Here is a 25,845-nt window from a genome sequence, read left to right as displayed (position 1 = left end):
AAAAAAAAAAAAAAAAAAGAATTATATTGGATGACAGGAGGTTTAAATGAATAGTAATGCTACATTTTGAGTTACTGAGTCTATCATTGAGAATTATGAACTCTGGGGTGACAACTCAATATAAGCATTATTTCAAGATAAGGAAACAAATTACTTGACTGGCTAGTGAAATGCATAATCCTTTCTAAAAATCATAATTGCACTGTGAACTTCTGTTTTATATTGTATCCTAAGACAAAACCCAAAAACTATGAATGATTTACGGGGCACTCCTTTCTATAATATTTCCCCCTTATTGCTTAGAAATGACTTCAGTGCCTGGTCACAAATGTGGCTTGGGTTACTTGGTACTCAGGTAACAAAAGCCACAAAGCTCAAACTTGATTAATATCCTCCACTTTTTAAAATGCAATGATTTTATTAAGAAGATGGAGAGACAGCAAGGACACAGAAGCTGGGACAAGCTGAGAGCTGAGGATCACTGCAGTAATAGACTCAGATGACACCATGAAATATGAATGCTAAAGCCAGCAATCTTCTAAAAATCTCACATTCATTTGCAAAACCAATATGCCTTTTTCCCTAACCAGGAGGTCAGGGACAGGGGACCATTTCATGTATTGTTCACTGACACCTTCTTTTTTTTTCCTTAGAGATTTTTGCTACAGGGGACATTCCCTCATCAGAGAGAGACAGAGAGACAGAAAGTGAGAAATCATTCCCCAGGGGGGATGGCCATGCTGCAATCCCTTTCCTGATCTCCTCTAGGGATTTTGGGCAGGCACATACATATGCCTGGTGTGTTTTAAGCCACTGGATCTGTGACTCAAACTGCGGCCAACTACTTGGGAGTCCAGCGATGTAACCATTATGCCATCTGCTGGTCCCAACACATTCTTTCTTTTTCTTTTTTTTGGAGAGGTTTTTGCTATAGGGCATGTGCGCTCGCCAGACAGAGAGAGACAGAGAGATAGAAAGCGAGAAATCACCCCCCAGAGGGGATGGCCATGCTGCAATCCCTTCTCCTCCATTCTACTCTTGGGATCTTGGGCACACACGCACACGCGCCTGGCGTGAGTTTAAGCCACCGGGTCCGGGACTCGAACCATGGTTGACTACATGGGAGTCCAGCGACATAGCCATTATGTTAACTGCTGGTCCCCCAACACATTCTTAACAGAAATGAGGAGATTTAAAAAATATGAAAGCTATTCCAAGACATCCATTTTCAGGGATAGATTACAACAACAAATACGTTTCAGCATTGGTTCACTTTAAAGTCTAACTCAAAAACAAGGGCAACCAGCTTTCATGAGGTACCAAAACATATTCTGGAAAAATATTTTCACTTTCCAGAAGTTGTACATTTTCCGCAAGTGCAACTATATTACATAGCTAATCCTTTTCTGTCAGTTAAAAAAAAGGATTTTGTAAGCCCCAAATGAGTATCTGTAGAGTATGAAGGGAGAATTTTGATTGGTTGTTTTTTATAATTCAGAACAATAGATGAAATCAAAACATCTGCAGTGGTCTCTACATTCACGTCTACATTCACAGCTGTCTTCTCCTTTCGCATATATTCATCTCAATCACTGCAATCCTGATTTGAAGACATATTCTCTGCTTTCATTAGTGATGACTAGTTCTCAAGTTCATTCATTTCCTTCTTCTTCATTTCTTCTTTTTCTCTCCTTTTTATTTCCTGAATTTGGGCTTTTACCTCATTCCTCTTTTCCCAATCTCTGCATTCTTTTTCTTTGTTGCTACATCTGGGAACTACTCCACTTTGGTCTTTTCTAATCGGTTCAGGATATTATTCACTTCTTTCCCCATTGTCACAATTTTTACATCCTTTTGCTTGTGAAAGCCTATTTGCCTCATATTCATGTCAGCTATTTTCCTCAGATGAAACCACGGCCTATATACCTCATTAAAGTTGTTCATCTTACAGGCTTGAATAGAATTGGCCTTCAAAAGGTGGGCACCACCCATCAGCACTTCCTTTGTAATGTCTTCTGTCTTCTCTCTCTCAGATAATGGAAGGTACCCATGAATGAGCCCGAGAGTTTGTTCACGTGAAACCAAGTATCTTCAGGCCAGCAATAGTTCATTAGAGCTTCCTTGTCATATTTATCCTTTCTCATGTAAAGTGTAAGCAAATGAATTCAAGCTGCTGTAAGAGAAATAGAACATGGCGGCTGCGTGCCCTGCGACTGGAGCTCGTAGCAAGCAGCACACCACTTGGAAGCTGGGAATATCAGGAGCACTGAGACTGCCTATGCCCCGGAAGTCCTCCATGCACTTCCGGCGGATATCTTGTGGCGTCATAAAGTTTAGCATTTCTTAAATAGGATTTATGTCAAATTAGTTTATGAAATACTTGATTAAAAGAAGGTACTGCAGGACTTCTTGGGACTTTCTCAATGTGCATTGTGAGTCTACAAGGGAAGGAATTTGAGTTTTGATTTTTTTTTTTTTCTTGCCATGGGTACCTGGCTCGCTGGAAAGACTTGGACAGTGATGGGGAAGTGAGAAATCACTCCCAGGGCTGGGGTGGGGAGGCAGATGACCACACCACAATTCCTTCTTTTCCATTCTTTCTTTCTTTCTTTTTTGGGGGAGAGATTCTCCACTCTCCTCCTGAGATTTTGGGCATGCATGCACATGTGCTTAACATGATTTTTCAAGCTACCAGTTCTGGTACTGGAACTGCTGTGCACCATGTGGGAATCCAGAGCCTTAACACCATCCCACCTGCTGGCCCAGAACATGAGCCTTTTAAATGACACAGTGGGACACTCTGATTTGCTTCTTTAGTGGTCATTCTTTTCTAGCCAGTATCTTTTGGTTCCCGTTGGCAGGAGGCCCACCTCCCACTACAGAGGCTGAAAATGCCAAATACTCAAGTTTTCCAGCCTGCACTGCAGGATAGACAAGGACGTACTCTCTAGTTTTGACCAGTTGGGACATGAGCAGAAGTTTCTTGAGGACTTCTGGGGAAGTTTTTCTGATTAAAATAGAAAAAATTCTTTTTGTTTTGTTTTGAAGTGTTCAATGAAGATGTGATACCTGAAGGCATAACAGTCTCTCGTAAGTGTGGAAGTCCACACTGGCTAAGGATAAAAGCCAACATGCTGAGGATAGTGGAGGGATGAAATGCAAAAACCTAGCTCTGAGCTATATCACTAAGCTGTTGAATTTACCAATTCTGTACCTTGGCCTTTTGGTTGTGCAAGACAATGTGTGTCCTCACTGTTGAAGCCACTTTTTTTTTTTTTTTAAAGAGAGATATTTAGAAGGTGCATGTACTTGCCGGAGAGACAGACAGAAAGTGAGAATTCCCCTCCCACTCACATGACGGGGAATGGCGACGCTGCAGTTCCTTCTCTTCTTGGGATCTTGGATACTCATGTGCATAAGCCCAGTGTGAGTTTGAAGTTTCCAGGTCTAGGATTTGAACAGTGGTTGACTACATCTTTAAGATGGTCTTTTCATGTAGCTGAAAGGTTCTGCCTACTAAGAGTGATAAGTTCTCTCTAGACAGGTTGGAAATGAGTCCTGGCTCTACAGTGGTACTTAAGTGTCCTCTCCAAAGCTGTTTCCTCATTATGAGATAGAGATATTACTAATGGCTACCTTGTGAGTTGTTAAAGAGGCTTAAATTAGATGATGGGTGTTGCCCTCACACTGAACTTGGCCTATTGTTGGTATTTAATGTGAAACTACTATTGTTTGTAGAACTTTATTTGTTCTTTGTATTAGAATGACTCTACATTCTGGTTTATGTTTACCTTTTCAAACTCTCTCATTTACAGTAGGAGAAGCCAAAAGAATGGCTGCTCTCTGGGTGATTTATTTTGGGAAACACACATGGTTTAGTCTCTTCCCATGTCAGTCATTTATACTCATACTAGAAACAACAGGACACAGGTTTGGGTTGAAATGATGTGCTTTTATGGGAAACAAAAATATCCAACAACAATAACAAAAGCCCTTCAATCTCGCCAAGTTGTTCTCAACCAGTGATAATGAGGCAGTTTCAATGATTGCATCTGGCTGGGGACATTTCTAAAGGGTCAGGAAAGATGAAAGACATTGGCCAAAAAGAGAAGTTGCAGGAAGGCTTGACATTTTCAAAGAGAGTATATTAGACTTCCCTTCTGGGTCCCTCACTCCATCACCCTGTCAATTTACAGTCTACTCCCAGTTTATAAAAATCCTTCCTGAATTTTGCTCAAATGCAGTTTCTTCCCCAAATCTTTCCTTGGTCTGAACTAACTGCATATTCCTTGATAATCATGTCCAAAACACTTTCTCATGCCTTCTATCACTTTCTGCCTTCCATAGTTATGTCTGGCTTTATGCCTCAATACCTTCTAGGACCAGGCATGCCCCTGAGATGGGGCCCATGTTTGTTCTTCCCAGTGTCCCCTCCCCCTCCCCCATTAGGTGCTCAGTATTCAGAAGGTGCTCAGCATCAGCAGGTGCTCAGTGAGGGTTTGTTGAATTAAAGTCAGTTCTACATATGTCATGTTACATCACCAGCCTCTTGAGAGTCACAATTGTCATTTCCACTTCTTCATCTTTCTTCCAGAATCTCAAAATGGTCCAGCACAAGGCATCTCCAACAAATAATCACCAATTCATGAGTAAGGCAGCTGCTGGGGAAATCCAGGGTGACCATGGTCAGTGTTGGCCAACACTTCATTTTTGGAATCTCATAAACAGCTGGTCTTTCAAAAGTTTCTGCCATGAAACATAGACAACTTTGTAGAAGGAGCCAAGGACTGGGGGAGTTCACTATTATGACCTTGGTGGCCCAAGGACCAGCAGGCATAGACCAAGAACCTTTCTTAAGGTCCTGGCTTATTTTGCCTCTAGAGTAGTGGTTAGAATGTCTGTCTAGTTGTTCAGTTGGTGCTATGATGGGAACAGTAGCCCTGTGGGTGTTGAGTTGTCAGGCACATAGATAGAAATAAGGCTGAAGAATACAGGCTGTAATAGGGGCCTCTCCTGGAAAGGGGGAAAAGTCAGGAGGTGATGGGAACAGTGAGGGAGAGGGAGGATCCTAAGAGGTCCTGCAGCTTCAATTATAGTAAGTGCCCTGATCTCTGTCTTGCTTCCAGCCTCCTCTCTTTTCCTGCGGGTCTTCAGGTTCAGGGCATGGAAATGGGCAGTTTCAAAGTGTTGGAGGGAAGGAAAGTGCCTTTTTTCTCTTCCTACTACGAGCTCTAGATTTAGACAAGGGAGAAGTTAGGATCTAGGGCAGAAGAAGAAGGGTTGAAGGGCTGAGGAGAGGCCAAGGCCCTATCCACTTTTGGGTACTGGTGGAATGAGTAGGTTTGAGGCTCACACTGTAGTGCATCATCCCCCGAGGACACTGAGCTCTTAAGTGGAGGTGTTGGGAAGATTCTTTGCGGGCTCTTAAGGGTGCTCAGTGATTTTGGGAGATGAATGCAGTTCCTCCCACAGAAGCCCTCCCACCCCCCTGGGCCAATAAAGAGTGAAGACTGCATGGTCAGCATCAGCCCTGGAGCCTTGAGGAAAGGGCCAAGAAGCAGAGAGAAGAGAGACTTCAGGCACCTTTTTTAGTAAAGAGTGTTGGACCTTGGGAGACTCAAGTTAGAATAGATGTTTCAGTATAAAAAAGATCCCCAATAAAAGGACGGAGTCCCCTCAAATCCCTTCCCAGGTCCCACAGCACTTAGAAAAGAGAAAGTGAGGAGCATAAAAATATCTCGATGATGTGGGCTTGCCTGACAGTACAGAAGAGCAAGTCTCATGGCAGGCAGCATGTCCTGTTATACACAAGAGAGGATTATACCGAGCTTCAGTATAGAGATTTCACATATATCTTTATATAAATGCATATATATTTATAGAGCCTTTGCCTAGAACAGCCGGGCTTGCTTCTTCAGTTCATTCCTCTTCCAGAGGGCCAGTCGGTCAAATTCGGAGATGGTCATGCCGAAGACTTGATAGAACTCTTCCTGGGACAGGTGGCGCTGAGAGGAGATGGGGGGAGGTGCAGGGAGAGAACAGCATGTGAGGATGTGAGCTGTCACTGGGGGTGAGGAGAAGCAGCAGAGGTCACTGGGTGTTCCCTCAGGGTGCCCTGTGCCTCATACTGGCACAGTGTCTGCCCCAGGTATGCAGTATTTGTTGAATGAATGAATGTGAAAATGAGTGTTTCCATCAAGGGGCCTCTAGAGCTGATTTTACTAGTGAGGCCTCCATTGCCCATAATTCAGGAACTTAATGCTTTGATTAACCTTCCCTCAGTGCTCTCTGGTTGATCTCATCTTTCTGAGTTCCTGTTCTAAGTATGTATTTCCAGAAGTTTGTATGCTATAATGCTGTCCCACTCCCCTTTGGGAAGCAAGTGCAAGATTTTAGGGTGCATTCACTCTTACTGGTATTTTTTTTAAGAGGCGGGATTTCACTGTATTGACCAGGATGGCCTCAAGCTCATGATCCATCTGTCTCAGCCTCCTAAGTAACTTCTTATTAATGTTTTTACACATAATCAGGAAGGATGGATATCAGTCTAGTTAATGAAAAAGAAATTACTGCTAATTTTCCTTGGCCCACTGAAAAGTCCTTTTATCTGTCTTAATAAAAACAAGCATGGTACATGATTAAAACTTGCTCTACATTCCATGCTGGATTATCCCCTCTTTCTACCCTTCTTTTCTCCCTCTTTAAAGCAATCTCAAAGTGTGAGTTTTTGCTATAGGGTATGGGCACTCACGAGAGAGAGAGAGAGAGAGAGAGAGAGAGAGAAAAAGAGGGAGAGAAACAGAGATAGAAAATGAGAAATCACCTCCCAGGGGGGTGGTTATGCCACAATCTTTTCTCCTCCACTCTCCTCTTGGAATTTTGGGCACTCATGTACATGCACCTGACATGAGTTTCAAGTTCTGGGTCCAGGACTAAACCCACAGTTGGCCACAGTGCCTTAACCACTACACCACTTGCTGGCCCCTTGTCAATGCTTTTATAGTTAAAGGTATATAGCACTTAAAATGTGGCAAACTGCTGCATTTAGGTAAAGGGCAGAGAGATGTTTATTTTACTAGTCTTGCAACTTTCTGAAAGTCTGACATTTTTCAAAGTAAAATTGAAAGAAGTTTGATAAGAATTATGCATATAGGCACACAAAAATTGTCTAGTTCTTTGGCTTACTTTTTACCGTAAACTAATATTTTAGCCACATTTCCAGATTTTCAAGCAAAGATAACTTTGATAATTTTGATAGATATCATTGGCCACTGATGACTTTGAATTGTTTTTTCCGTGCTTAATGGTTCTTAATACCAACAATTTCTTGTATCACATTTGTATTATGCTCAATAGTTACATCCTCATTTTTCTCATGTAATCCTTCTGGCCACTCTGAAAAATGAGAAATTATTTTTATCCAATTGAAAAATGAGAAAACGCCAACTCAGAGAATTAAAATGACTTGCCTGGGAGAGAGGAAGGAAAGAAAGGAGGTTGAATAAATAGCAGAGCTGAAATAAAAAGCCAGGTCTTCTAATTTCAAATGTGGTGCATTATATCTGCCCCTTTTGGAAAATCCCATTTAAAAATGAATTCATAGGTCTTCTATTAAGGAAAAAAGCATAAAAAATAGTACCAGGTACATATCCATTATTCAGATTCAGTAGTATCAAGAATTTGTAATATATGTTTCATTTTTTCTTTGCTGAAGTATTTTTTTTCTATTGCCAAAGGGCATGTGTTCTCACCAGAGAGAGACTGAGAGACAGAGAGAGAGAAAGAGAGAAGGAGAAACCTCCACCCCATGTGATGTGGTCATGCTGCAGTCCCTCCTCCTCCATTTTTCTATACTGATGGGATTTGGGACATGAATAGCCGGTATGTTTTTCAGGTCATTGAGTCTGGGATTTGAAATGCAGTTGGCCATGTAGGATCCAGCTCCCTTAACCAGCAGGCTATAAGGCAGGCCCTTTGCTATTTAGAGCAAAGCCTAGAGATTATGCCAATTCATTCCTATATACTCGAGTATTGTATCTCAAAACATATTGGATATGTTCTCATGCAACCATAATGCTATGAGTAAACCTAAGCAAAATTAACAATCATTCCTCAGAGTTACCTAGTTTCTGTCCATAATATAATCTCCCCAATTGTCTCAAAAGTGTCTTTTTATAGCTGGTCTGTTTTGATAAAGATCCAACAGCACCCGCATATCACATTGGGTTGTTAGGCCCCTTAAATACCCATCCATTCCCTTTTCATGTTTTGACATGTCCATATTTGTTTTGTTCAAGTGAGTGCTGCAAAGTAGTTTGTATATGTGGGATTGCTCTGATTCTTCCATAGTAAAGACTGAGGGCAACTGTCACTTGCTCTTCATTGTTCTTTTATTGATGGAGGCTGGTGGTTACTGTAACTCTCTAGCTAGTTTTCTCTCCTGTGTGGGAAGTCCTTTTTAGGAGGCTGGATACAAAGGAAGGTAAACTCAACCACAGGTAAAGTGTCTACAGATAGAACACACACAGAGGAGACCAAGTCTTTATTCCTTCCCATTTCCTAAGGTCCAACTTGGACCTCCTTCCTTCCTTGAATTCTCAGGGCTAATGCCAACCCTTGCCTGTTTAACATTCATCACAGACTTTAAAGTAGAATGATTAAGAGCACAGTTTTTAGGGCAGGCAAGTGATCTTGAACAAATTACCTAACTACTCCTGAGTCTCAGTCTCCTCTTCTGGAAAATGAGAGCGTCCAGTACCCTCATGGATTCTGTCTAGATGGAGGAGAGGATGCTCAGCACTCTATCATTACTTGGTTTCACTGTTGCAATAATCTTTCATGTGTTTGTCACATAGTGTGACCTATCCTCCATTTCTTTTGACTTTATCTCCTCATCTTTTCTGGCTCCTGTGATCCAGTGACATTTACTTCTTGCCATCCTCAAACACACCAGGTTTGCTCCTGCAGTAAGGGCTTCGGCACCTGCTCTTCCCTTATTATGAAAGCATGACTCACTCCCTCACCTGCTTCAATCTTTGTTCACATGTAGCATTTTCAATGAGGCCTGTTCTGATTACCCTATTTGAAATGCAAACCCCTCTCTCTCTGACTCCAGATCCCCCTCATTTGCTCTCATTTTTCCTTAACCCTTGTTATCTTCTAATATCTTCTATCATTTACTTATTATTTGTGTCATTTAACATTTGTCTCCTCACACAAGAATACAAGCTTCAAAAAGGTAGAGGTTTCTGTTTTGTTCACTGATATGTTACAAGCACTTTCAACAGTACGAGGCATACATTGGGTTGTCAAAAAAGTCATGATGCATTTTTGCATAGGAAAACAAAGAAAAATACATCATCACTTCTCAGACAACCTAATACAATAGACATCGAATAACTATTTGTGGGATGAATGAATATTTATACTCTGAGCTTCTTGAAGACAGGATCAGAGTCTTTCTTCTTTAGTCCTTTCCCTGAACTGGTGCATGGGACTAAGACAGTGTTTTTAGACCAGTGGTCTCAGCTCAGGCTACAGATTAGAAATTCCTGAAAGCTTTAAAAATACTGTTAAATGAAATAAGCCTGCACAGAAAGAAAAAGCACATGTTCTCGCTCACAAGTGGAAGCTGAAAGAGTTGACCTCATAGTGGTAGAGAGTTGAATATTAGTTACTATAGAGATGGAGAAGATAGGGATTTGGTGGAGATAGGGAGGCGTTGGCTAATAAACACAAAGTTACAGTGAATAGGAGTAAGTTCTACTGCTCTATAGCACAGGAGGGTGACTACAGTTAACTGTAAGTTATTATGTATTTCCAGTTAGCCAGAAAAGAGGATTTCTTTAAATGTTCCCAACACGAATAAATGATAAATGTTGGAGATGACGGATATGAAAGTTATCCTGATTTCATCATTACACATTGAAAGACCACACCATACAATTTAATGTAGCAAACTCTTGACATTACTGAATCTGAGTAGTGAACATACGTATGCTGCTAGTTTCTCTCTTTCATATATTTAATTTTTTCATACTAGAAAGACTTACGTATACATTTTTAAAATGTGCTGAAAAACCACACCATACAATTTTTGGGTTAATTGAAAAAACAAACAAACTGATGGTTGAGTTCCTTCCCCAGCTTGTGATTTAACTGCTCTAGGGTGAGATGCTTATATGGTATTTTTATAGAGCTCCCTGGATGATTCTGATGCTCAGGAAAGGTTGAGCTTCCCTGGCCTGAGCTGCTCTCTCTGTTGGTGCTGCTTCCACTGAGCTGCCTTGGGAGCTGTCCCCTTCAGCACCAGAGATGCTCACTTGGAGGTGGTGAAAGAAGGAGGCCCTTGTTATGGATGTGGAGAGACTCATCCACTTGCTCAAGCTGCTAACCCAGCACACTAAAGCTGGAGATTCATAGAGATTCCTGGCCTGCTGGCATTCTTCTGTTCCAGTCCTCTACCCTGAGCAAATTCCTCAGCATGAGGTCAAGGGGGCTCCTACCCTCTTTTCCTGAGGAGTGCAGAGCATCCTCTTTCAAAAGTCTGAGTTCAACTCCACGAATATTTCCTGACACCACTTCCAGTGCTATTTTTGCCCCTAATAATTTCAGAGGAAATGTATCAGTCAAATCAAATACTAAGGAGAGTGAGAGGTTCATTATCTGCACTCTGGATACAAGACTGGGGGAGGCTGGAGGGAGAGGTGAATGACCCATCCTGGGGAGAGGTGGAGGAGACTTGGAGCACAGGGATTGCTAATGTAGGAACTTGAAGGGTGAGAGGGGCATTCTAGAGAGAAGGAGAGGCAGGGAGAAGTTCTGGGCTATAAAGGGCAGAGTGTGCTCTCAGGCAGAAGTGACCAAGAACTTGAATGGCATGCTAGGTGGACTGGACTGCTCAAATGCCTAGTGCCTTGCTCAGCCCACTTCTGCACTTTATTTATGCTGTTTCCACCACTCCTGATGGTCCCTTTCCATTCTCTATTCCTGCAATCCTGGCCTGCCTGCAAAGCCCATCCATAGCCTTCCTTTTCCTGCAAGCCTGTGTCAGCCAGCACAGTGGTCATCTCAGAATAACAGCTTCTAACATGTATGGAGTACTTAGTACTCAGTACCCTGCTAGACCCTGTGTTATGGGTATTGCCCCATTCATTTCTCTTGGCATCTGGAGGAAGCACTACAGTCACCTTCACTTTACAGAGAAGAAAGCAAAGGCTTAGTGAAGTCACTTGATTAGAGCTGCCCACCTAGAGATGAAAGAATCAGAGTGTGGACCTAGAGAGATTGACTCAAGACTTATTTATGCTTTTGCTGTCTATACAGGGCAGCCTTCCCCTTTCTCCCTTACCCTTTCCCATCAGAAGCACTAGTGTTTTGTGCAATCTTGAGATGCAGGCCCTCCCTAAGGGCAGAGCCAGATCTCTCTCTCCTCCTGTATCTGTAGGTGCACCTGCCCCAACTGAGGACACTGGCTGCACACCACAGTTGCTAAACTGAGGGGAAGGCAGCACAGAGCAGCATGGAACAGGCTTGGGCTGAGAAAGTTGGTTCAAGTCTCTGCTTCTTCATCAAGCTGTGTGACCTTAAAGGCATTCATTCCACCCATATCTCCCACGCTGGCTTAGATAAAGAAACTTCTGGAATCCCTTCAAACCCAAAGGTTCTTTCTGAGTGTCCTAGACTTACCTCTAAGCGAGTCCTGTCCACATCCTTGGGCAGTCGATTCCTCCCTCTCGTGGTCACCAGCAGCAGTTCGTAAGGGTAGATCTAAGGTGAAAGGAGGGTTTCCAGTTTGGCGACGGTGGTGGGCTTCACTCTTTCAACTATACTTTGTATCTGGGCTCCCCCCTCTATTCAAAAAGGGCCAGAGATGAAGTCTGGAGGAAGGACTGGGTCTGCACATTTTGGAGTTGCCCAGCAACTTTAAAATACCTTCTGTCAATAGGCAAGGCCCTCAAAAGTTCTCTTACTACTGCTAGGGATAAGCTTGGTGGCATTTGGCATTAATATAGCACAAGGTCTCCTGAAAGTAAGTGTCTAATATTGGGTGATTGGTAAGCCACCTGAGTGTTTGAGTACAGGGGAGCTGCCTGATTTCAGTAGGCAAGAGACCTATTACAGGGAAAGTGGGCCAAGGAGGGACAGGAAATATTTGTCTTGAAAGGACTGATGGGGTTATTTATTTATGTTCCCTTCCCTGCATAGAAGGTGCTGTCTCCTTCTGCTGGTCCCCAGTGTAGCAGCTCTATGAATTCTGGAGACCCCCAGGGTATATCATGTCCTTTACCTTGTACTCTGTAGAGAGAAAAGAGACATACACACACACAGTGGAGTCCATCAGTCTTTGTTTCTCAGGAGGTCTGGTTTCTGTACCTCTCCTCTTAACTACCCAGAAAGCCTGTCCCTAGAGGACAAGCAAGGCTGATATGAGTATGATGGGTGACTGGAGAGGGGAAACAGGGTGAGCCAAGATCATGAAGCACAGTGAGAGCCTCTATCTTCTGGGGAAATCCTCAGGGATTTGGTGTGACCTCCTGCCTGGGCCTTCTGGTGGAGCTGGTAGAGGCTGCCATGAGAGTTTCACTGGAAGAGGGCATCGAAGCTCATGGATCCTCACTGGGAGCAATGTTATCTGGCTCTGGGCACTTCCCTCTACCAGGGATGGTGGGGATTTCCAGCTCAGCACTACAGGGAAAATGATTCTGTGATGTCTCTGGGAACCCAGATGGGACAGATGGCTTGGAGATCACCCAAGACTGGGGACTTGAGAGGATGAGGGAAAGGCAGGGCCAAGGGAGGAAGTAGTGATTTGGGGTGTGGAGAGAGCCCAGGGTGGGGACAGAATCATAGTAATCCTTTGCTGAAGGGCCAGCAACTGTTATACACAGTACATCTGGGAAGTCCAAGGAGGGGCCCTCTTCCTGTAGACCACTGGCAGGGCCACACTCACCTCGCATGCCCCAGTTGACTGCATTCATGCTGTCGTAGTGGAAGAGGTCTGCGCTGGGTGTCTGCAGGGGAGACAGAGCCAGGCTAGCCTGAGATAGGCTCATCTCTACCTCCCTGAAGAACCCACACACCCATACCCACAGGGCCAGTAGGACATGGGCCTTCTTGGCAGCCTCAGTCTTAAATGAGAGGAATTCAGCTCACTGCTGTCCTTGTGCCTGGTTCCTAGTAGGCCCTGTGTCATGTGTCCTTTTATTTGAGTAATTTCATCTAATGACTTCTTTCATTGCTTTGTACCTGGTTTTCTATACAATCTGTCCTAAAAGCCTTACTGGAAATTACAAATTGCCCCCTCTGTGAACTATCAGTCCTTATCTTGGTCAACTTTTTTCTTTTTTCCACAGTTCTATCTTTAAACATTCTATATGATTTAACCTGTATACTATTTATTACTTTCTGTTTCTCCTGATAAGAATGTAAACTCCAAAGGGCAGGGATCTTTGTTTTGGTTACTGATGGATTCTAAGTAGCCAACAACTGGCATTTAGAAAAGGCTTGTATTAAGTGTCTGTTGGGTGAAGGTATGTCTGAACTCTCAGCATGTCGAGGCAGGGTCTGTGTGTTCCTCAATGGGCAGGGGTCATAAACACCAGTGATTGCTCTCCAGGGGCATCTGATCCTTTTTGTGGGCCCTGCCCTCACAAAATCTCTGAATGGATCTATGGCTCCCATCTCAGTCCCTCAGACTATTTCACATGACAGCTGGAGAGATCCCGTTAGAAAGCTGTGGGCCAGCAGGTGAAATAGTGATTAAGGTGCTAGAGTCCCACGTGGTTGTCTGCAGTTTAAGTCCCAGACCTGATAGTTTGAAACTCACACTAGGTGCATGTGTGTGTGTGTGTGTGTGTGTGTGTGTGTGTGTGTTTGCCCAAGATCCTGAGAGGAGAGTGGAGAAGGGACTGTGGCATGGCCATCCCTCCTAGGGAGTGATTTCTTGCTCTCTGTCTTTCTCTGTCTCTTTGGCAAGCACATGTGCCCTATTGCAAAGATTTCTAAAAAAAAAAAGAAAAACCAAAAAATCTGATTTGGTTTACACCACCCACCTGCTCGCTCTATCCTGGCCACACTGGCTCATAGTGCCCTCCCTGCTGTGCATCCCTCCATCTGGATCACTCTTGCCAGTCTTCCAGAAGTGAGGTTCCTTTCTACATTTGGGCTTTTGTTTAAATTCAGCCCCCTCAATCCCTTTGTCTCTCTACCTCTGGCCTTGTTTTCCATCCTAACACCTCTGACTACCCAACTTCACATCATACATTTTCTCATTTATGGTCCATGTCCCAAGTGAAATGTGAGCTCTTCAGGAGCAGCAAATGTATTCACTGCAGGGCTCCCAGCCCCTAAAACAGTGCCTGGCAATTAGGTGCTCAGTAAAGCACCTAAGCTCTTCGATCTCAATGATCCTGCCATGTGCCCCATTATTTGTCCAGTTGCACAGCCTCTGTTATTGCAAACAGGACATATTTTTTGCCTCCTTTCAGCCTATAAACCAGCTTCCATGAAGGTTTTTATGTCACAAGTATCAAGCCAGGCTAGAGGCCAATGGAACATGGTTGTGGGCTATGGGGTCAGTTGGTCTAGGCCTGAATCCTGACTCTACCACTTATTCAGTGTGAGAGCTTGGACCAGTCACCTCACTGCTCTATGCCTCCATTTCCTCTAAAACAGGGTTTAAAATGGTAATCTTCAGAATAGTGAGCCAATGTTGGATGGGGCAACACCTTGGGCAATGTCCCCCAGTACAGTCCCTCTTACCCTGTGGAGCCCGTTTCTTCTGTAGGCAGGCAGGGAGGCAGATTTGGAGATGAGGGGATCTGAAAAGAAGGGGCCACAGCAATTATTAGGAGCTCCAAGCAAGGGGGCCCTCTTGCTGAAGTCATCTGCTGACAAATGGCCAATATTACTCCCAATCCAGTGGCAAGGTGGGGCCTAGAGGCCACCAACACTTCCTGATACTCTCCAGACTTGAAAGATGACTGTCTCAGGGGCATCTCACTTTGGCAAAATTCTGGGCTCACTGGAGGCATGTTCTCATACACCCTTTGGTCGTGACCTGTATACATCTGTCCTTTTGTTATGGACTCCTGTGTCCATGGTCACTCTGGACAAAGATCCTAGAACTGGAGTGAAGCTCAGAGCTAGCCCGTCTGGTGGGTGGCAGAGGCATGAGGTTTTTCTTTCTCCCTGAGAGCTATTGGGCATGGCCACCCTGGTTCTGGAATCCCCAGTGAGGCCCAGATCTGACAAATACAATGAGGTGGACTATTGGAGATCAGGACTGTGCTGGCACAGCCATGTTGAATGGTCATCAGCACTGTGGGGAACTTCAGCTGACTCAGCTGTGGCCCTCACAGGACACAATGGGCTGAAGGAAGGCAGGCAGAACATACCGCTGTCAGCCAGGTAGTGTGACCGAGGGGCTGCAAGAGAAAATTTCGAGATCAGTGTCCATGGGGACAGACAGACATGGTCTCATTTCTGGCCACCCTGGATCATGGGGTGGAGAGGACTCTTTCAGCACCTACTTTCCCATTCCTTGGTCAGTTTCAACTGTTGCACCTGTACTCCATCCCCACCAACTCACACACTGGCCCCCAGCTCCTAGCCAGCACCTGGTACAGGGCAGGTGCTCTGCGCACAGATGCAGTAGAATGGAGGGGAATTTTGAGCATTGGCACACTGCAGAGCCCAGAGTCAGCCAGGGGTTGAAAACAGTGTTCCTCAGTGGCCAGACAGGAAACAGGCGCAGCAGCTTATCCAGCTCTGTCTTTAGCAGATACCTGATTTTCAACAAATTACATAATACACTTCATTTTGCTCATCAGTAGAGTGTGAGTGTGTGTGTGTGTGTGTGTGTGTATGAGGGATACACACACACACACAGTGTGAAGAAGATAGAAGAAGAAGATAGAACACAACACAGTAAGATACGAGTATCTTAGCACAGTGCCTAACATACATATAGCACTCCATAACACTGGCCTGATCTTCATCAGCACCATCATCTTCAGTCTCACTGACAGTCAAGGTGTAGCATGATGAAGAGGAAAAAATCTCATATTCTTGGGAGTTACTCCAATTTGGGTCTGAGTCTGCTTAGTCACTTACTGACTTTCTGACCTTGGGCAAGTAACTTAACCTTGGTTCTCTCATCTATAAGATAGGTGGTAAGAATCCCTCTACATAGTGGGTCTTATGTGAGGACCAGGAGTGTTAAGGTGTCTGGTAATACCCGAAACATGGGAGTTTAATAAGTGACACCTCTTATTATGCATCAAGTATCAAATGCCATTGATCTGAAATGATATTTCCTGGTAGGACTGAGTATCAAAAGGGTAAGAAAAGGAGGAGGTAGTCAAAGTACATGCGTGTGCCCAGGAACACGGAGGGGCTTACAATGAGAGACTCTAAAGGAAGAGTATTTGAATGAAGCCTCTGCTTATATACCTCCAAGTAATGGGAGGCTCGCTACCTCAGGAGTGGTGCCTTCTATCTTTGAGCCATTCAGATTATTAGATGTTTTTCTTTACACTGAACTGATGAGCAATTATAGCCATAACAGAGCGGCTGCTCAGGTCCTAGCATGGTCTCATTTGGTGCCCCATACAACCCCTCACCAAATCTATATTTCAGGCTCAGGTGAGGCTCCCAGAGGGAGTGCCAGAGATGGAGAAGTGTGAGGACATGGGGCAGACCTTTGTGGCCAGCCTCTCCCAATTTGTTAGCCCAAGGGATAGAGTTTGGAGCTAGTTGTGTTCTAAACAAAACTTAATTTATAAAAATAGGCAGGGGACCAGTTTAAGTGAGCTCCATCACTTGTAAACAGAGTTATTGTGGGCAGGTTACCAAAGCCTTCTGTGCCTTACACAGAAGGGGACAGTTCCCCATCTGTAATAATGTGGGGGTGACAATGACATCCATTGCACAAGACTGCTGTGAGGAAGAAGAGAGGAGATGCAGGGTACCTGACTCAAAGTGCACATCCAGTGAAAGTCAGGCAGTCACCAAGGAAAGTGCCCCCACCCCACTGGGCTTTCAGAGCCCTGCTTACAGCCATTGAGGGACATGTCATAGCCAGCTGTGTGTAGGGCTTCCCGGCTGCTGGTGGAACTTCGAGGAGGGGTCCAGGGATCCGCATAGGAGCTCGACCGGGCTTTCATCTCCTCCTTCAGAATCAGCCGGCCAATTCCACTCTGGAGCTGGGGATGGGGAAGGGAAAGATGAGGTCAGAGGAAAACAAAGGAGCCTGAGCTGGAATAGGCTTGAGCAAGACTGAGTGATCGGACCCTCTAGAGCAAAGCCCTGCCATTTCTGCCTTCCTGGCATCCTTCCCTTCTTGGAGCACCCATACTTTCTGTGGGCCTTCATCTCTCTTCCCCAGGTAGGCCTTTCAGCGTGGAGCTCTGGTGGTGGGCACCAAGAAGCAGGCCTGCCCCTGACCAGCGATGGAATCATATTGCCCTGGCCACAGTGGCTGGTCCAGTGATGGGCAGATAACTATCATTTGTTTGTTTCATTTCAGGTGAAAACTCACCTAACTTAAAATTAACCATTTATTCACAATGTGTGCAACTATCACCTCTAGCTAGTTTCAATGCAGCTTTACAACTCCCAAAGGAGACCCTGGACCCACTAAGCAGTCATTTCCCATTCCTTTCTCCCCTTCCCAGTGTTCACCAGTATCTATGCTCTATGTCTATGGACTTGCCTGTTCTGAATATTTCATATATGGAATCCCACAATTAAAACATACAACATGTGAGTTTTTGTGTCTGGCTTCTTCTTCTAGGCATAATGTTTTTGAGATCCATCCATGTGAGGCAGTATCAGTACTTCATTTCTTCTTATGGCCAAACAACATTCCAGTGTATGGATAAACCATATTTTCTTTATCTCTGTGTGACTGAGGGGTGTTTGTTTTGTTTCCATCTTTTGGCTATTGTGAATAGTGCTGTTATGAACACAGGTGTTCATGTATTTATTTTCAATTCTTTTGGGTAGATACCTAGGAGTTGAATTGCTAGGTCATATGGTGTTTCAATATTTAATTTCTTGAGGAACTACCTTTTTCCACAGTTGCCGTATTATTTTGCAGTCCCACAAGCAACATATAGGGTCAGGCTTACCCCTTACCACTTCTTGGAAAGAGCCTGTCTGAGCATGAAGAGAAGAGAAACAACTTTTACTTTTTAAGATTTTTTAAAAAAATTTTGCCAGAGGTAACATGCACTTCCTGAATAGAGACAGATAGAGACAGGGAGAGAAAGAAAGTGAGGCAGCACCCCTCCCCCCATGGATGATGATCATGCTGCAATACCTTCTCCTCCAATTCTCCCTCCTTTTGGAATTTCTTTTTTTCCTCTTTGGATTTTGGGCAAGCACACATGCACAGCTGCCCAGTGTGTTATTCAAGTGGCTGGGTTTGGGACTTGCACGTTCAGCCATGTGAGATCCAGTTCCCTTACCCACCAGGCCACTAGATGGCCCAAGAGAGACAACTTCTTTAATGGCATTTTTTCCCCTTCCTTTTGAGCAACTGAATCTAGTCCTACCATTTGACTTTTCAAATATGCAAAGTTGTGCATTTCTTTTTTCCATCATAAATGAGTTTGCATTTGGTTTCCTTCACTTGGAAATGAAAAATCCTCAATGTTATGCCCTCAGGCACCTTTTAAAAAACAATTTAGGGCCTGCCTGTGGCATGGTAGGATCCCACATGGCTGATTATGCAATTTGAATCCTGGATCTAGAGGCTTGAAAATTATGCTGAGCACGTTTATGTACTTGCCCAAAATCCTGAAAGGAGAAATGGAGGAGAAAGGATTATGGTGTGATCATCCTCCATATGGGGTGCTTTCTCACTTTCCATTCTCTCTGTCTTTCCTTTTCTCCTCGGTGAGTGGATGTGCCCTCTGGCAAAAATGAAAAGAAAAGTCTAAAAAAGTGTTTGCTGATCTTTTTTTCCATGGTGAGAGAGACAAAAGAAAGGAACAGAGAGAGAGAGACAGCACCCTCAGCTTCAGTCTGCACTAGGTCATGGGCATGTGTGTGCCAACATACTCAGGGAAGTCTCCAGGCATGAACTGGGAATCTTTCCATGTGAGTCAGTCTCGCAAAGTGTTGTGTTTTACTACTGTGCCACTGTCCAGCCCCTACCCTTTAAGCATCTTTTCCAGTGGTGTAATCTTACCTTGTGCATGCTGCGGTCAAAATCATCCTCCTCTCCTCCAGATGAGAACCTTCTGGCTCGGGGCACTGCCAATAGACAGACAGGATGAGTGCCAGTGCGTGCTGGATGTACTCAGCCCGCTCTGGCTTGAGGTTGTTTGTCTATCTTTTTTTTTTCTTCCCCTTTCTTTCTCTTTCTGTCTCTCTCTTTCTGTTTGTCTTTCTTTCTGCTTAAAGTAGTTTTGTCTAAGATACTCATCATGCCTGCCAGGAGGGGTCTTTCCTGCTTTTATAGCTTCTGACACTATCTCCTGTGGATACTGATCAACACCCACTTTAGGTTACAGTTATGTCTTACCTCCTTTTCTAAGTGGGGAATTCTTTGAGGGTAATGAGTCATCTCTGAGCTTCCACGAGGCTTTACTCAGAATGGACAGTTAGTGAAAGTGTATGCTAAATTGAAGTGGAAAATTCCTCCCCCTGCTTGAAAGAAATAGCTTGGGCTGTCTCATTGAGTGGGATGGTGCCCTAAGGACCTCTAAGACCCATGCTGGGTGCCCACTGGTGCCTCTCATCTCTTATATCCTTTCTTGTTCCATCCTTCTAACCCATTTTCACCCTCTAGCCAAAGCAGTTTATCAAAAACAAATGTGTGGGACCAGCAGATGCTATAATGGTTATGTTGATGGACTCCCAAATAGGAGACATAGTTCAAGTCCCAGACCTGGAGGCTTGAAACTCATGCTGGGCGTATGTGCATGTGTGCCCAAAGTCCCAAGAGGAGAATGGAGGGGATAGGATTGTGGTGTGGCCATCTCCTTCTGGGGGTTGATTCCTCATTTTCCATCTCTTGTCTCTCCAGCAAGCGCACATACCCTATAACAAAAATTACTCTAAAAAACAAACAACCCCCCCAAATGTGCACCCCATAAAAATGAACAACTAATATATGTCAATTAAAAAATACTTAATGAAAAAAAGCATGGCTGTGATCATGTCACTACATTTAATAATTTCTCACTGTTTAGAATAAAAACCAAAATCCATACTTCAACCCACAAAGCCCCATGGGGCCTCCTCCCTCATCCTCCACTGTTTCCATCCCTTTATGAGCTCAAATCAGGCTGACAGCCTTTCCTTTTTTGTAATGGAACCCGCCCTCATATCTTGGGTCTTTTCAGATTTGTTCCACTCTCTGCTAACTTAGCTCCTTGTCAGCCTAACTTTGGCAGCTGAGTCACTGCATCTGAGAAGTTTTTGTCATCTTCTGGCTAGACAGTGTGTCCCTGCCATCAGCTTTTCTACTTCTTTCACATCACCTCCCTCTCATGGTTGGGACCCATGTCTCCTTCATAAGGATAGGTACTTGATTTATTTTGCTCACCAGTGTATCCCTAAGACCCATGGCTAGCCCTTGATACATGCTTGTTAAATGGATAAAAGGCCAGTGTAAACACCCTATAAACATTCGTATTTAGAATGATTGTGGGAAGAAGCGGATTACTGTCTGTCCTGACCTCCTGTGTCCCTGGCACAGGTGACTGACTCCAGTGACCCATGGAGGGGCTACCTTTGGGGGACCCGTGGTAGGTCCAGTACTCAGACTCTGCAGCATAGTAGGGGTCTGGTGAGTAGGCTGGACTGTACTTAGAGGCCTGGCTGATGTCTTCACTTGTTTTGCTCTTCGTTGCTGTAGACAAATCACCTGCAGAGGACCCAAGGAGAGAGTGTCAGGAAAGTCGTGTCCTTGCTGGGACAGTATACCCTTTCTCAGGCTCCAGCCCAGGGGAGTGAGGCCACTTCAAGCTCAGGGTTTTTGGTAGGTGGGTCTGAGAGATGGAACACTGGAGCTGTAAACACCCTGGGACCAACTCCTTATTTTACATTTGGGAATCTGAATGCCAGAGGTGGAGGGGCTTGCTCAAGACTACACAGAAAGTTAGTACCAGAATTGAACCAGATCCTAGCCCAGGGCTCCTTCCAGCACATTCCATGGACTCCCAGGTCTTTTCTAACCACACCAAGGCTGTGGTTCCTTGATGTAAGACTCAACATGTCCCAGGCTAGCACCAACCTCACCTTCCAAGCATGTTAGAAGTCTGCCTCGATATGAATTTGAACCATGTTTTGGGTGGGAATTGCCAGGCAGACACTTGATACATGCTGAATCAGGTCAACCTTCTTTTCTCATCTCGAAATGCCACATCAGTCTGGGGAGACTACATGGCTTGAAGGAAGACATATCGCACGGGAATTCAGCAAAACTCAGTTCTGGTTCCAGCTTGGCAGAGACTGTTAACTCAATTGTAACACTGGGCAAACCCTGACTATTACTGCCTTAGTTTCCTCATCTGTGTCAGAATTGATCTGCTGGCTCAGGTTCCATCCAGCTTCTAGCTTTCACCTGAAGTCCATGGTAGAGATGACCAAAAAACCCATCACAGGCACATATACTTACAGGGCAGTGACTTTAGGATGGCCCACTGATTGATAAGAGGCTGGTGGGCAGAAATGGGGCTGAGGAAATGAGCACCACTCATTTCTCAGGGACAGCTATAGGGAACGTAGAGACGTCCTACACAGTCCATAGAGCCAGAGCTGCAGAAGGTCTTAAGATGTAGGCCGCATATGCTCCCTCCCCTAGCAGCTCCTGCTTCCAGAGCTTTCAGTCTCCTCTTTGACTCAGGTCCTGAGCAGCCTTCCTTGGCTGATATTTTTGGCCGTTTTGCCTATTCTCCTATGGTCAGTCCACTTCCACTGCAGACTCAGGAAGGGTCTGTATGCACCCTATGTGACTAATGAATGTTTTTGAGTATCAAGGCCTTGGAGTGGGACTCACCCAGGTGTCTGTGCATTGTACAAGTATTTCTCTGATCATGAAATTTAGAACACCAGACAAAGTAAGGAGGCAATGGGAAGGTGATGGGAGAGGATTTAGAGGACAGGAATTATTGCTTGCCCTTTTGAAATGACACCAAACTCCTTCCCAGTGCCACCCTGAGTGACTGGGACACAGCCAACCAGAAGGACCAAGTTGCAGCCTTGCTTGTGTTGCTCCTGGTGGCCTGTGCAGAGCCATCTACAAGAAGGATGACTTCCCCTTCTCTGTATCTGGCCAAGCCCTATCTGCCTCTGACCGTACCATGCCGCTTGTAGATCGGGGGTTTCCGGTAGATGTTACTTTCTCCAGCTGCCAAACCGACCAGGAAGGGATAGTGAGGAGGAGGAGGAGAGAGAAGGAGACAGGCTTGGTCAGTTGATTTCAGAAGAGAGAAATGCTCAGCAACTTTCCCCAGGGGCCACCTCTATCCCCCAGTAGACTTCCTCTTCCAAAATTGAACTTCCAATCTTATCCCAACATGTTCCAAGTGAGGTGGGGGAGAGGAGTGGATGGATTCAAATGGTACTGAGGAATGGACTTCAGCTTGAAAGGCGGGCATGCAGGTGGGTGCGTGCTCAGCAGAACCCCATGCAGGATGCATCTACTGCCTCCACCAGTGGCTGCACATCATTCCCTGTGAAAGTCCCCAGATGCTTCAGACAAGTTTCAGCTTTGTTTCCCTTCCTTCCCTCAAAAACAGACAAGATGGGGCCCCTCTAGCCCCTGTAGGGTGGTTGAGAAGAGTGTAAATGAAACTGCAAGACAAGCTCTCAGAGGGAATATTATGTGGGGAGTGGAAAACTGAGCTGTGTGTTAGGAGACTGGGGTCTAGGCCTGGCTCTGCTGTAGCTCAGGGTAAGACCTTGTCTGAAGCACACCTCCAAGGCCATGCAGCCTGGCCTCCTTCTGTCTCCTAACACTCCCTCCAGTCACACGAACTTATATTGCTGTTCCCTCTGTTGGATGCTTTTTTTCTGGGATCTTCACAGTGCTAACTCCTTCTCATATTCTAGCTTAATGTCAACTCCTCCAAGAAGCCCTCTGACCACCCCAGTTAGCCCAGCTGCAGTCACTATCTCATGATGCCCTGCTTTTCTTTTTTATTATGTTTATAGCATCTATCATTACCTAAGATTATCCTCTTACTTATTTGTTTACTCATGTATCATCTTCCTACATCAGAACATAAATACCATGAAGGCATGATCTGGGCTGAGTTGAGCACAGATGCACCCAAAGGCCCAGAAGGGTGCCTTACTGCACAGATGGAACAGAGACTCAAGGGGGCAAGTAACCAGCCCAGAGTCTTGAGCTTCTAGTAGCAGGATTAGAATTCAATCCCAAGAGCTTTGATGCAAAAGCCTGTGGCCTTCACCACTACGTGTTACTGCTGTCACTATCACGGCCCTTGGACTTGAAAGCATTTCACTCTCACTTCCTGCATCATTTCTTCCCTGAGCTTCTTTCTTGTGATCCTGAATAATGTTGGTTTGGTCAAGTGAGCAGACTAGACTGTAGGCATGTTGGAACTGGAGGATGAGGTTAGTTTGGGCAACTGGTTACGAAGGACCCCCAGGAACCAGCTTCTCCTGGATGCCTGTGAAGCACTGAATGAGCTCAGCGACCCCATGGAGCATGCACCCATACCAGGAATTCCGGGCTGGCCATGCCTACCTGGGATGTGAAAATGCTTGGGAGCCTGGTAAGAGGTTGGAGTGGAGGACCTCACATCTAACTGGCTATGGTATGGAGAGCTCCGGCCACTCTCAGGCCCTGGAGCACGCAGGCAGTGGTCCCCAGAGAGAACAGAGGCACAGAGAAAACAGGCATTATCACAGTGGCAGTTAAGGGAGCAGTGAGGTGATGACGGCAGGGATGGGTGGGGCTGGGGCATCCCAGCGTGCTCAGCTCTGGGGTTGGAAGAAGCATGTGCTCTCATGCACCGTATCTGCAGATACAAGCTTGACCTGTTTCCTTGCCTGACCCCAAAATCAGATTTTGTGGGAAGTAACAATCAACTCGACTGAGCTTTAGGAGGGCATGGCATCCTGGCTCCCCATCTGGGCCCCTCCCTTAATTGCTGCCTTCTTTCATCCAGGCACCTGCTCATCCCATCCATGGGGCACCTGCGGATGGCTTCATGATGTTTCATGAGGGCCAGTGCACAAGCCTGTCTCTGGTCTCCTGGTTCTGCCCGCTGAATAGGGCAGGCCAAAGGACATGATAGAGGAGTCTTCCCCCTGCAAGGGCCTTTGGGCAACCTGCCACTCCTCTCTTCTGGCAGCTCACCACTCACTTTCTGGCTATTTCTCAGCACCACATTGCCTGTCTCCCCCTTATTTTTTCTAGAGACATCTCAGGGACCAGTGAGGACCAGCCAGCCACCCGGAAGATCACAGGCCTCTAGCAGGCCATTGACAGTAATCCTGGGGAAGCCTTATACTGTCACTGCAGCCCAGGGACACTCAGTGGGTGTGTTGTCCCCCTGGCTCTTCCTCTCCCTTTGGGGCAACCCCCTTTCCTTACCAGAGCGGTAGTAGTGGTGAGGCGAACGGGAGAAGGTGGGGGACATGCCCTGTCGGCTGTAGGTGGGGGAGTCGATGTACCCTGGGCTGGAGGCTCGTCTCTGCCGGAGATCCAGGTTCTCATAGATGTCCTAGGGGAGCAAGAGGGGCTGTGAGCAAGGCTGGTGGTGAGGTGGACCTGTGGCCTCAGGGTCCAACAGGCAGGGGTGGGTGTGACATGGAACATGGGATTCTGGGGCCTGAAACATAAACCCAGAGATCCCTCCTTGAGTTACATGCACAGCCCAAGGAGGGTGGCAGAGGAGTTTCTGGACCCCTCTCTTGGACAGAACCCATGACTTAGTCCTGCATGCAGGGAACACTAAGCGTGAGGGAGGCCATCTCTGGGTAAGAAGATGCACCAGCCTCCCCCCAGCCACCTCTACCCCTGTCATTTCCATCCTTCGTCCCAGTGCCACTTCCTTTAGTGCACGCTTCTGTGTCTCTTCATCTCTGCCCCAGTTGGGAGAGCTCCTTGGACAAGGGTTCAGGTCCCTTAAGGAGCTGGGTAGGGCTGGAGCAGGGCTCCTCTTGGTCAGTAAAAAGGACACAATCATTTAAAGTTAATTCATTCTACATCAGTTTAGTTACCTGGGAGTAGGGCGATAAGGTCCCCAGCGACTTAGAAGTGAAGAGTTTGAAGGCAGTCATGGAAGGAGTGACAGGAGAGAGTGGAAGACAAGAGGAAAGGAAAGCATGGTTAAGTGGTTCAGTAGAGGGGGAGCCTGTTGCTGCCCCTTGGCACCTCTCTCCAGATAATAGTCTCACTTGGAATTCCAGAATATCAGAACAGCTGTCATGACAAAGGAAATGCAGTGAGTATACCTTCCTTTTACAGATGGAAAACCAAAGCCCAGAGAGGGAATGTGAAGGTGGGGCTGCTCAGAGAAGTGGCAGGGTCTTGACTGGGATGCATGCTTCCTTACTGCAAGCTCAGAGATACTGTCATGACCTTTCTCTGTCTCTCTACTGGTTTTTCACTCCTTTGTGGTTCATGAGGATAGTGCTTAGGACTAGGCAAGGGCCGGCTGCTGCCGTCAACAAGGGAGTTGAAATAGTCAGTGCTCAGTAAACTGGACATCCAGTGTCCTGAATAAGAGGGCAGGGGCTACTCAGCCAGCAAATCATGGCTGTGCCTAGATGCTGCCCACTGTGACACCACTTCTTAATTGGCCAAGTCAGAAATACAAATTCTTTTTTTTTTTTTTTTAAAGATTTTTGCCA

The 25,845-nt window shown here is 45.5% G+C and overlaps 1 protein-coding gene and 1 pseudogene across 6 annotated transcripts in view; both read right to left on the bottom strand.

The window, feature by feature from the left end:
* Window positions 1-1,686: 1,686 nt before the first annotated feature.
* LOC102499458 (coiled-coil domain-containing protein 25 pseudogene) lies at window positions 1,687-2,328 on the bottom strand (annotated as a pseudogene).
* Window positions 2,329-3,931: 1,603 nt separating this feature from the next.
* Window positions 3,932-25,845, bottom strand: part of ABLIM3 (actin binding LIM protein family member 3) — a 137,239-nt gene continuing 115,325 nt past the window's right edge. For 2 of the 6 annotated variants that reach the window (XM_006150865.3, XM_014588738.2), the window contains 12 exons: window positions 24,584-24,713; window positions 23,732-23,830; window positions 22,319-22,366; window positions 20,747-20,881; window positions 19,199-19,263; window positions 17,060-17,207; window positions 15,399-15,428; window positions 14,764-14,822; window positions 12,953-13,013; window positions 12,290-12,297; window positions 11,689-11,769; window positions 3,932-6,005 (listed from right to left, as the gene is read on the bottom strand). In XM_006150865.3, coding sequence (XP_006150927.1) covers window positions 5,892-6,005; window positions 11,689-11,769; window positions 12,290-12,297; window positions 12,953-13,013; window positions 14,764-14,822; window positions 15,399-15,428; window positions 17,060-17,207; window positions 19,199-19,263; window positions 20,747-20,881; window positions 22,319-22,366; window positions 23,732-23,830; window positions 24,584-24,713 — 978 coding nt within the window. In that variant the 3' untranslated portion in view covers window positions 3,932-5,891. Of the gene's footprint in view, window positions 6,006-11,688; window positions 11,770-12,289; window positions 12,298-12,952; window positions 13,014-14,763; window positions 14,823-15,398; window positions 15,429-17,059; window positions 17,208-19,198; window positions 19,264-20,746; window positions 20,882-22,318; window positions 22,367-23,731; window positions 23,831-24,583; window positions 24,714-25,212; window positions 25,243-25,845 lie in introns of all 6 variants that reach the window. The other 4 variants (XM_006150861.2, XM_027772805.1, XM_014588739.2 and 1 more) reach the window with 4 other exon arrangements.

The sequence above is a fragment of the Tupaia chinensis genome, unplaced genomic scaffold, assembly GCF_000334495.1.
Source record: "Tupaia chinensis unplaced genomic scaffold, TupChi_1.0 Scaffold000303_1, whole genome shotgun sequence".
Taxonomy (NCBI): Eukaryota; Metazoa; Chordata; class Mammalia; order Scandentia; family Tupaiidae; genus Tupaia; species Tupaia belangeri.
This window is presented reverse-complemented; position numbering and strand designations above follow the sequence as displayed.